General features: G+C 41.4%; 1 protein-coding gene across 4 annotated transcripts in view; it reads right to left on the reverse strand.

Moving 5' to 3' along the window:
• LOC311426260 (zinc finger SWIM domain-containing protein 6-like) overlaps window positions 1-12276 on the reverse strand; it is a 269097-nt gene that overhangs the window by 105992 nt on the left and 150829 nt on the right. For all 4 annotated transcript variants that reach the window (XM_084502493.1, XM_084502492.1, XM_084502491.1 and 1 more), the window contains exon 5: window positions 1696-1875. In XM_084502493.1, the coding sequence (XP_084358619.1) occupies window positions 1696-1875 (180 nt within the window). The remainder of the gene's footprint in view (window positions 1-1695; window positions 1876-12276) is intronic.

Genomic DNA, 12276 nt, shown 5'->3' on the forward strand with positions numbered 1-12276 from the left:
GTTGCCAGCAGGTCGAGGGAGGTGATCCTCCCCCTCTACTCAGCCCTGGTGAGGCCACACCTGGAGTATTGTGTCTAGTTCTGGGCTCCCCAGTGCAAGAGGGACATAGAACTACTGGAGCGAGTTCAGAGGATGGCTACAAAGATGATTAGAGGACTAGAACTCCTGTCATACAAGGACAGGCTGAGAGAACTGTGCCTGTTTAGCCTGGAAGAGAAGACTGTGGGGAGACCTCATTAATGTATATAAATATTTGAGGGGAGGGTGTCAAGAGGATGGAGCCGGTCTCTTTTCAGCTGTGCCCAGAGACAGGACGAGAGGCAACGGGCACAAACTGAAGCACAGGAGGTTCCGAATATGAGGGGGCACTTCTTTACTGTGAGGGTGACAGAGTACTGGAACAGGTTGCCCAGAGAGGCTGTGGAGTCTCCTTCTCTGGAGATATTCAAAACTTGACTGCATGCCATCCTGCGCAATGTGCTCTACATGATCTTAATTGGCAGGGAGGTTGGACTAGATGATCTGCAGAGGTCCCTTCCAACCTCGGCCATTCTGTGATTCTGTGTGACTTTCAGTCTTTCTCTTTGAAAAGTGATGTTAACTTTGAGCACTTGTTTAATTTTTTGTCATAAACATCTACAAATACTGTAGATAAAACAAGGTGCACTGAGGTCATGGGAGTGGCATAACCCTTACTGGGCATCTATCCATGGCAAAACCCCTCTGTCAATGTCATGTCCAAGTTGCCACTAGCCTGTCCAGGTTGGGCTGAACTTCAAGAAATCCAGAAAGCAAAAACCACCTCTTTAGGGAGTTATTTGGTGAATGAACTTCTAGCCCCAGCTAGCTGTGAGATTTATAAAGGAACTCTCTAACTATTTCCTTCGGAGGTAATCTTACAAAAAAAGGACCAATGTAAAACCCATCTAAATTCACATCTGCCCCTCCCTCCCCAACATTTAATTTTAACTTTATCATAATTGTATGAAATATGTATCAAAATACTGAGGGTTTTGAGGATTATGAGGGTTTTTGTTCAAGGGAAATGTCTTGTGTTTTCCCCAGTAGCAATCTTTGTTTAGAGAGGACTGGACAAGGCTTCTGCCAGATTTAATAATCACATTTTTTATTAGAAAGCATGATACTGAATATACAGAGACCTCCAAGAAGGCAGTGCTGCCTCTACACCCCCCCCCTCCCCAACCTGGCAATGCAGACTGCACAACACAGAACAGATCCTATAAATGGCTGCTTTACTTTTTCACCCACTCAGTTTAATGCAGTTGCAACTGATCTCTCTTTAAATAGGTATCAAAGGCTTTGTAACTGCAAACAAAATAAAAATCCCAATACCAGAAGGGACACAAGATTGTAGTCAAGCAAAGAAACAAGCTTTTACTTTGACATACTTCAAGGACATTCCATTTACATGCAATAAGTATTCAGAAGGACCAAGTGAAAAGCTAGAGGACCTAACTAAACACAAATACTTGCTTTGAAAACATCGCAGCCCCGGCATGAAAAAAACAATTTATCCTTCCTGCAAGGAAGTATTAGTGAAAATAAATTTGGCTGGTCTGTCCTTAATAAGAAAGTTACTTGTCCCAGTCCCAGGAAAGAGTGCTGAATTCTGCAAGGCTAGAGTATATAAGATAGATGTTATATGTTGCAGTCAGTGCATATATTTAGGCTTACCTTGGTTAGCATTTTCACCCCGAGGCAAAGCATTGGTTAAATTGGGCACCTCGTTTCCATGGTTTCCATCTTCCCAGGGGCAAACATCCACACTGTTCCATTTTTTCAGCTGTTTTAGCCAACTGGCCTTCTGCTCCAACTTGCAGTGGGGATTTAAAACTATACACATCCATAGAGCACCTGATTAAAAAAAAAATCGCTAAAATATGTTTTCTATTAAAAATGCAGCAGTCAATGACTAATTGCAAACTTCTATACTGTAATATATTTTTTTCTCCCCTACACTGCTTACTTCCCAGCTACACCTAGCACCAGGCAGGCTGAATTCCTGACTCAGAATGTGGCCCATCTGAAGCAGCTGAAAGAATGTACCAATCCAACCTTCTAAATTAAAAGGCATTAAGTTAGTCTTTTGTACCAGAAAATCCAGAGCTCACAAAGCATGGTTCATCAGACAGGAGTATCAGTCAAAACCAAACAAGAATTCACATAAAGTTTCAGAATAAAATTACCCAAGTTTTTCTTCTAATTTTTGTATCAAGAGTGAATGTTTTCTACAAACAAGAACTATGTATCTTCCAGCTTCACATTAGAGGAACCAAACAAGTATGAGTAAAACATGTATTTTGTAAACACATACTTCTACACTCAAAACCCAGCAAAAGTACTGCTGATCATGTAATTCTTTTTACAAACACATCTGGATCTCAGGGACAAAGTAAACACTGGTTTTATGCAGTCTAATAGGGATATTTTTTACTGCAATTGCTTCAGTAATTTGGTTACACTTAAAAAAAAATTATACATGTTCTTTTTATGGAGCTCTAATTTACAGAAAGCTAGTTTCCTCTGACACATACCTTTTTTTTTTTTTCTTTTTTTTTTTTTGCTACGTTTTTTATGTTTGCTATGCACACATACCATTACTTTAGAACCTGTTCCATGACACTATATAACATGGCAGGTATAAATACATCAGGGTTTCCAGCAACTATTTTCAAATTGAAAGATTTTTCTCTAAATCAGCTGTCTCTTCATCAGCATGAACTTTGACAGAAGCAAGAAGACATCTGAAAGCGCTATTTAGCAACAGTTCATTTTCTCATTAAGACCATGCCTACACTACAAGAGATTTAGAGAATATGCTTAAACTACAGGCTGGAAAAAAAAAAGAATAAAAATACAGCTGGTTCTTCCAGGATAATAAAATTTTTCACATTCAAGTACTCTTTTGCTTACTAAGAATGCAAAATAGATACCCAGAGTACAGGCCATCACATTACATTCATTCCTAGAGTAGTTTGGCATGTTGATACGCCAAAACACAGGACCCAATGGAAACAGAGCCTGATCCTTAAGGTTGCAAATCCCCAGATATTCTGAACACTATGGAATGGGGAAGTAATAGCAAAGAAATCTGAACACCTCAAGAAAATAAGATACGGTACAGTGCAGAACACCAGAGGGAGATGCTGCACTAATGCAGATTATTGGTGCACATTTACAGTACAGCAAAACTTTTTTATTATTATTTTTTCTTTTTAAAGCATCTGAAGCTTTTCATGGGAGTGAGTAAAGCCAATACTGTTTTTAAAAACATTTTAAAATCAAATCATATGACTTTCTATTAGAAAACCTCTTCAACAAGCTTCACTCCCCAAACAGTCAAATTACAAATGTTTCTTATTATTAAGCGTCAGTGTATTCAGCACTGCTCAAGAGAGAAGGAATATATTTCTTGCAATCTGCAAAACAAAAGATGGAGGATATTGGAAAGCCTTAGAGAACAGTTAACTTGGATTTATTTACTTATTTATTTTCAAAATCAAGTATTACTTGAAGGCATTGAAGAGACATCACACCTTTTAGCATCTTAAAAAAAAAAAAAAGCCAATTTAATACTTTGTAGCCAGATTCCCAGTGCTTTCAGGCTGAAGCAAACAAAAAATAGACTATCTTAACTACATTTTGGAATAATTTCAGTCATAGGCAGAACACACACTACTGATTAAGCAATGCCCCTGCAAAACAAGTAGCCTTTTATTTTTCTGTGTTTCAAACACCACTAGAGAAAAAGGAATTAACTCGCCTTCTTCAGAAGCTCCACTATGCATACAGTGCATCTAGTGGACAGGAAAGGGAAGAGATAGCCAAAAGTACCAAAAACCTTTAAAAACTTATTTCATTTAAAGAGGGAAACTATGTCAATCTGTACTGGTTTCAGTTAGAACAGAATTTTCTTCCTAGTAGCTGGTGGAATGCTGTGTTTTGGCTCGGGATGAGAAGAGTGCTGATAACACCCCGATGTTTTAATTGTTGCAGAGCAGTGCTTATACCAAGCCAAGGACATCTCAGCTTCTTGCTCTGTCCTGCCAACAGGCAGGCTGGGGGTGCAGTAAGAGCTGGGAGGGGACAGACCCAGGACAGGTGACCCAAACTAGCCAAAGGGGTATTCCATACCATCTGACGTCATGCTAAACAATATATAGGGGTGGCTAGCCGGGGGAGGGGGCCGGACTGCTCGGGGTTAGGCTGGGCATCGGTCAGCGGGTGGTGAGCAATTGCATTGTGCATCACTTGTTTGTACATAGTAGTAGTAGTAGTACTATTATCACCTTTGTATTATTATTATTATTATTATTGTTATTATTATTATTGTTATTATTATTTTCCTGTCTTATTAAACTGTCTTTATCTCAACTCACGGGCTTCACTTTCCATTTCTCTCCCCCGTCCCAGAGAGGGAGGGGGAGGGTGAGGGAATGGCTGCGTGGTGTTTAGCTGCAAGCCGGGTTAAACCACGACACAATCATAACTACATTGTTAGCAGTTCATCTCTGAAACCTAGGCAATTTTTATGCAAATGAAGCACAAGGACAAGTGTATTTATGAACCCCACACAAACCACTTCACATTTCAATAGAACCCAACTGCACCCTGCTCCCAGCGACTTCAGAGGAAGCCGTGTATGCATTTGAGCTCGCTGAGGCCCTTGTGCAGCTTTCAAGGCTGCCCTATTGCCTGCAGGATGAGGGGTGCAAGACAAATCTACTCCCCTGAGAAGAGAAGGGAACAGAAAGAGCATTGCGCTCAACTCCTGTAGCATTACAAAGGCCACCATCTGGGAGAAGGTAGCATAATGCCAATAACCCCACACTCTTCAGCCTATTTGGGTTTCTGGTTTTTCTTGGTTGTTTTTTTTTTTGTTTGTTTGTTTTGTTTTGTTTTGTTTTGTTTTGTTTTTCTTTCTTTCTTCCCCCTAGTGAGTGTGCACTTTCCTGTATTCATATTTCTTTCTCCTCCTCCCCAAGTGCCTTCACTTCTCCCCTAACATCAGCTCCATTCTGGCTCCTTCCATTCAGTGGTTCCCGTCTGGCTTCTAGCACTGAAAAGTCTGAGGAAAACATTCACTTCCTCCCAATTTTATTTTTATTTTTTTGACTTTCCACATGCCAACTGGAAGGACCCTGGAGAATATTCTTCCCTAAATGGGAAGAATCCACTGATGCTGCTCAGTGGAAGCCCCACTGAGCTGGCCCTTAAATGGCACCACCAACCTGAAGGCTTACACAGGCCTCAAACAAGATACTCTCTTTTCTGCCTAATAGCTCCTATGCTGGGAAACAGCCATTCTCCTCAAAATGCATACCTGCTTGTGTAGATGCAACCAATGCTACCTGCAACATGCACAAAGGACAGGGAGATCACTCACCAATTATTGTCACGAGCAAAACAGACTCAGCAGAGGGAGATTAATATAATTTATTACCCAACAGGCTAGATCAGTGAGAAACTAAAAGCAAACTAAAAACACCTTCCCCCCATCCACCCTCTTCTACATCCTCCCCCTGAGTGGCGCAGGGGAATGGGGAATGGGGGTTGCAGTCAGCGTATAGCACTTCGTCTCCGTCACTCCTTCATGGTCACTCTCTTCCTCTGCTCCAATGTGGGGTCCTTCCCATGGAATGCAATCATTCCCAAACTGATCCTACGTGGGCTTCCCACAGGCAGCAGTTCTTCAAGAACTGCTCCGAATATGGGTCCGTACCACAGGTTCCATCCGTCAGGAGTAAACTGCTCCAACATGGGTCCCCCCACAGGCAGCAGCTCCTGCCAGATCCCCTGCTCCTGCATGAGCTCCTCTCCACAGGCTACAGCTCTGGCCCAGAGTCTGCTCTTGCGGGGATTCTCCTCAGGCCGCAGCTTCCTTTAGGCCAGATCCACCTGCTCTACCATGAGCTCCTCCATGGGCTGCAGCTTAGAAATCTGCTCCGCTGTGGTACACCATGGACTGCAGGGGGACAACATGCTCCACCATGGTCCTCTCCACAGGCCACAGGGGAACTTCTGCTCCAGCACCTGGAGCACCTTCTCCCCCTCCTTCTGATCTGACAGCAGGGCTGTTTCTCACTCCTCACTCCTCTCTCTCTCCCAGCTGCTGTTCTGCAGCATTTATTTCCCTTTCTTAAATATGCTCTCACAGAGGTGCAAACAGCATCACTTATTGGCTCTGTTCTGGACAGCAGTGGGTCCCTTTTCAAGATGGCTGGAACTGGCCCTTATCTGACATGGGACAGCTTCCGGACTCTTCTCACAGAGACCACCCCTGCAGCCTCCTGCTACCACAGTCTTGCCACATAAACCCAATACACACAGCAGATAAATGGAAGATAAGTCATGCTACAACTGCAATTTGATAATAATTTCACAATGGAATTTTAGAACTGTCATATTATAGGGAGAAATTGCCTATTTTGGTTTCGTAACAATCCTCTTGGAAAAAGACAGCTTTGAACCTTTGGTTCAATCAGCCCTCTTTTTGGAAATGTGCAGTTGTCATTCATCTTTAGTATGTTCCATATCACCAAAAATAAAACAAAACAAAGCAAAACAAAACAGGTTACATTACTGCTTTATACAATGCATGCCTTTCTTTACATACAGGCGTACATCAATACATTTGAATTTCCCAGTAGACATCCATACTTCTGAATTCATCGGGGAGAAAGGGACAGCATTCCTTTACACTGACCTTTAAAAATGCAAACTGAAAAACACTAAGAGGCATCCAGTCACTATATAAGGTGTTGTAATAATTACACATCCTGTGTATGAATGTATGCATGAAGCTAAATGAAGTGAGAGGAATGTATGCATACTCTCCTTAGAGATTAAGCATTGCTCTGTTTTCAGAAATCCCATTATATTTTACTCTTCTGGGTGACTGATTTCATTCCTCCCAATCTGCTTTTCAATAAAATATCATGCTTCCTTGTCAGGGATGCTGTGTAACTAAACTTGGGTCAGTGTTTCCTCATTTTTAGTACCATGCAACCAGTAGCTGAAACTTGGACTTTGCCTTGGAATTTTACATTTAATATACTTAAGATCAATATGTTCATTTGCAAAAGTAAAATCTGCAAGGAACAGATTCACATCTACTTTGAAATTTCTTTGCTCTTTCCATTAATGCATATCTGTTTCTTTAAAAGTAACCCCCCAAGCTACCAGTTTAGTTGCATTTTATTGTTTCAAAGAAAATGGAACCAGGTAATCAAGATCATTCCCTTTGTGCAACAGACAACTCAGCTTCAGCACTTGCAGCACACTTGCCACTGTGTCCCATTTGAGCCTCATCAATTCAGTTACAAAAGCATCATTTTCCAGCACTGGGAGTGACAGAATAGAAACAATAATAGGAGAAAGAACCTATGACCCTTTTAAAATAGAAGGCTCACCAAAGGATTTTAAAGTGGTTTACATATTGATTTTAAACAGATACGCACTTTCACTGGGACAGCCACTTGGAAACCTCAAAGAAGGCAGTGTATATTATGTATTGATTCTTAACAAGAAGGAAAAGTGCCTTCAGAATGACTGGCAAAGCCATCTTCCTCTTCCAGGCATAGAGAGATCTCGGTTAGAACAAAGCATAATCAGGAGTCACAATGGAGAATGCTCCAATTAAATAGTTGCTTTTATGGAATAGTGAAGAAAGGCAAAGCACTTCAATACTGCTCTCTCCTCGATAAGAACCCCAAGGAAAAGTATTCACAGTATTCAGTTGGATCCAAGTAGCAATTTTATTCATAAAAAAAATTCCTTAATGCACTCTGGTTTCTCTATACAGCCTTCAGAAAAAAAGAAAAAAATAATAAAAAAATAAAAAAAGGGCTTGCTATGGGTGCTGTGTTTCTTGGAGTACAGAATCTTTCATTTTGTTCTAATTCATTATATTACTGAATTAAACTTTGATGTATTGGTCTCAAAAGTGCTTCATGCTGACTGCATTGTGTATCATAGTATAATCACTCCCCATGCATTTCACCCTAGCTGGTTCATTAATGTAATAGATTACCTACAGCACTGATGGCAAAAGGGAATCATTGCCCTTCTGCACACTGAACTCCAAATGTGCATTATAAGTAGTATAGGTGTAACACTAGGACCAAAAAAAAACCCATCTAGTTCCTTGTCTTCCTTTCTCTCACTGCATAGCTCTGCTCCAAGGGTTAAAGTCACGCATGTATTCAACTGAAACAGGTATTTACATTCTGAGATTTTATTTTAAGCTGTCATCAACTACATACTCTTATCTGTTTGTGTCAAGTAATGAAAACTGCTCTGGGCTTCCTATGTTTCAACTTCTAGCATAATGGAAATAGGAACTAACCAAGCACGTCTGTCATTTTGAATGAGCCTTTTGTTCTGGTCTTTGCTTTTTATAGTTTGCTTTATAAATTTCCATAACAGACACCCTGCCATTTTACCAAAGGGTTTCAAAAAGAACTGAAATTTGCTTGACACTGCAGTCTTCCTAAGACAGCACTTAAATATCTGTCACATGTCCATTAAATGCCCTTCTATGCACTTCTAGTACCCTATATCCATATCTGATCACTATTGCAAGGTATGAGCTATTAATCCACAAATGCAGGGGAAAGTAAAAAGCACCTGCAAATTAACCTCATTGATTAATTTCCCTAACATTCACAAAACAATGAATCCATTTGCTCACAAACAATCCATTAAAGATAAAAGTGTTGCTAATACTAGCACAAATAATACAAAAATGCTCTTTTCTGAGCATCTTATCATGTTTCTTTGCATTTTTTTTTTTAAGCAGTTATCAATATTTACAGCTAGGTGGTGAACACAAAGTATACTCTTGCCCACAGAAGAGATTAGCTATCTTATCAATTATTTTAACTGGTAATTCACTCTCAGCAGTCACAATCTACTTTCAGAAACTTTGACAATTGTCAGAACAAAAGTTGGTGTGTCTACTAACTATAAATGCACTACCCTACCTCTACTTAAATTGATGAATGAATTCCTCTCACATTTAATTTTCCAAGGAAGATGTAAAATTGTAAAGTTTGAGAAGAACAAAACAAGATATTCATTAAAAAAATGGAGGGAAATATCTCTCATTCTTCAAAAAAGTGGAGCAGCTGCAAATACTCCATTGCATAGTGGGAATAGTCAGAAAAAAATATGTCACAGAATAAAAGAATCATCTAGGTTGGAAGAGACCTCCAAGATCTCCTAGGCCAACCTCTGACCTAACACTAACAAGTCCTCCACTAAACCATATCACTAAGCTCTACATCTAAACGTCTTTTAAAGACCTCCAGGGATGGTGCACTTCCCTGGGCACCCCATTCCAATGCCTAACAACCCTTTCGGTAAAGAAGTTCTTCCTAATATCCAACCTAAAACGTCCCTGGCGCAACTTTAGCCCATTCCCCCTCGTCCTGTCACCAGGCACAAGGGAGAATAAACCAATCCCCACCTCGCTACAGCCTCCTTAAGGTACCTGCAGAGAGCAATAAGGTCACCCCTGAGCCTCCTCTCCTCCGGGCTGAACAACCCCAGCTCCCTCAGCCGCTCCTCGTAAGACTTGTTCTCCAGACCCCTCACCAGCTTCGTCGCCCTTCTCTGGACTCGCTCAAGCACCTCCATGTCCTTCTTGTAGCGAGGGGCACAAAACTGAACACAGTACTCGAGGTGCAGCCTCACCAGAGCCGAGTACAGGGGGACAATCACTTCCCTAGTCCTGCTGGCCACACTGTTTCTTATGCAAGACAGGATGCTGTTGGCCTTCTTGGCCACCTGAGCACACTGCTGGCTCATATTCAGCCGACTATCAAACAATACTCCCAGGTCCTTCTCCGCCTGGCAGCTTTCCAACCACTCATCTTCCAGCCTGTAGCTCTGCTAGGGGTTGTTGCGCCCCAGGTGCAGGACACGGCACTTGGCCTTGTTAAACTTCATACAGTTGGCCTCAGCCCATCGGTCCAGCCTATCCAGATCCTCCTGCAGAGCCTTCCTACCTTCGAGCAGATCGACACACACACCTAACTTGGTGTCATCTGCGAACTTACTGAGGGTGCACTCAATCCCCTCATCCAGATCATCGATAAAGATATTGAAGAGAACTGGTCCTAGTACCGAGCCCTGGGGGACTCCACTAGTGACTGGCCTCCAACTGTATTTAACCCCATTCACCATGACTCTTTGGGCCCGGCTATCCAGCCAGTTTTTAACCCAACGAAGCGTACGCCAGTCCAAGCCATGAGCAGACAGTTTCTGTAGGAGAATACTGTGGGAAACAGTGTCAAAAGCCTTACTGAATTCAAGGTAAACCACATCCACAGCCTTTCCCTCATCCACTAAGCGCGTCACTTTGTCATAGAAGGAGATCAGGTTCATCAAGCAGGACCTGCCTTTCATAAACTCATGCTGACTGGGCCTGATCGCCTGCTTGCCCTGCAAGTGCCACGTGATGACACTCAAGATAATCTGTTCCATGAGCTTCCCTGGCACTGAAGTCAAACTAACAGGCCTATAGTTTCCCAGGTCTACCCTCTGGCCCTTCTTGTAGATGGGCATCACGTTTGCTATCCGCCAGTCGACTGGGACCTCCCCGAAAGCCAGGACTGTTGATAAATGATGGAAAACAGCTTGGCCATCTCTTCCTCCTGTTCTCTCAGTACCCTCAGGTGGAACCCAACCAGCCCCATCAACTTGCGTACATCTAAGTGCATTACTGCAGATGCCAGTAATCTACTGTTGGTAATGAAGGAGGAAGGAAATCACCCTCAGAAAAGACAGACAGAATTCATCTCTACAGAATGGCAGCCTGGTTTCATTCACTGGGGAAATGAAGGTGACAACAACAATTGAGACACTCTAGGGTCGTGACAGCAGTTTCTTTAAGTTATCATCCATAACTCAGGCCTTAGAGCAGCAAAACGATCTTGTGATGCTAACTCAGAAGTATTGTTAATTTAGTGCCTCCAGTAGCAAATGCACTGATATATATTAACAGCTTATTCTGTGAAAGAGCAGATGCAACTTTAAGTGCATGAACTGCAGGTATACATTTTGTAACTGTATGGCAACCACACCACGGCAGCTAAGACTAAACAAATCAACAGTAAGAAAAGGATTACCATTTAAGCAAGGACAGCCTATTGAATATGATACAGTTGTAGAGACAAATATCTAAACTATCACTCCACCTAGAAAGCTCATGATGGAGCAACATGGATGTTCCTACAGCTTTCACTTCAAGCCGAAAATGTAATATGTGCAATTGATTCATATGAACTAAGAAACTTTAAGGTAACTTTATTTTCTGAAGGTGTGGGGCATTAATACTCTCTTCAACATTAAGACAGAACATGATTCAATTAGAATTTCAGATACACAAAGTAATCATGTAAATATGGCTATGTGCCTAGCACTCAAATCTGAAAATTACAGCTTTGCTATACCATTTCAGAAATAGCACAAAATATGGGGAAAAGAGCATATTTCTGCTGTAAAGCTGATCCTAAAAAGGGATTGCACAAAATATGCAGCTTCAGAGAAATGGTGTTAGAGCACAAAAACTGTAATGAATGCTTAACTTTAGTGATTGTTTTTCATGGCAGCCCTGAAGTAGTCACCAAATCTGGCATCAGGAAGAATTTCTCTAGGAGCATATTGGCAATAACCCTAGCTGCTTCTGTCCTTTTCTCCCCTCCCTTAAGTACTAAGCAGAGATAATCTGTTAAGAACAGCTGGCATGTCCCATTCATACAAGTTTGTCTCTCTAATCGCAAAGGGGAGGAATGCCTGAGATAGAAAAATAGATGGAGAACAGCTTCATTTAGTTAAGGTTAAAAGAATAAAACTTGGTATTTTCTAGAGATAAATATAAACTTGTATCAGAAAAAAGTCAGTGGTTTTTGAATCAAAGAAGCATTATTTAAAATTTAACAATTTAAAATGAAACATGCATATTACATGAAGTTTCTTCACAGCAAAGACAGGCAGGAAGATATAAAGATACTTATAACAGGGAACTTCTGCTGAGTCTCTGGAAGAAAAGGAGAATTTAAGTCCGGTGGAAGAAGGGACAGGCAACTCAGGGAGAGTACAAGGAAGTTGCTAGCATAGGCAGAGAAAAAATCAGGAAGGCTAAGGCCCAGCACGAGCTCAACCTGGCCACTATAGTTAAAGATAACAAAAATGTTTTTATAAATATATTAACGGTAAGAGGATGGTCAAGGAGAATCCCGATCCTTTCCT

This window comes from Aythya ferina (genome assembly GCF_964211825.1).
Source record: "Aythya ferina genome assembly, chromosome: W".
In the NCBI taxonomy this organism is placed as follows: Eukaryota; Metazoa; Chordata; class Aves; order Anseriformes; family Anatidae; genus Aythya; species Aythya ferina.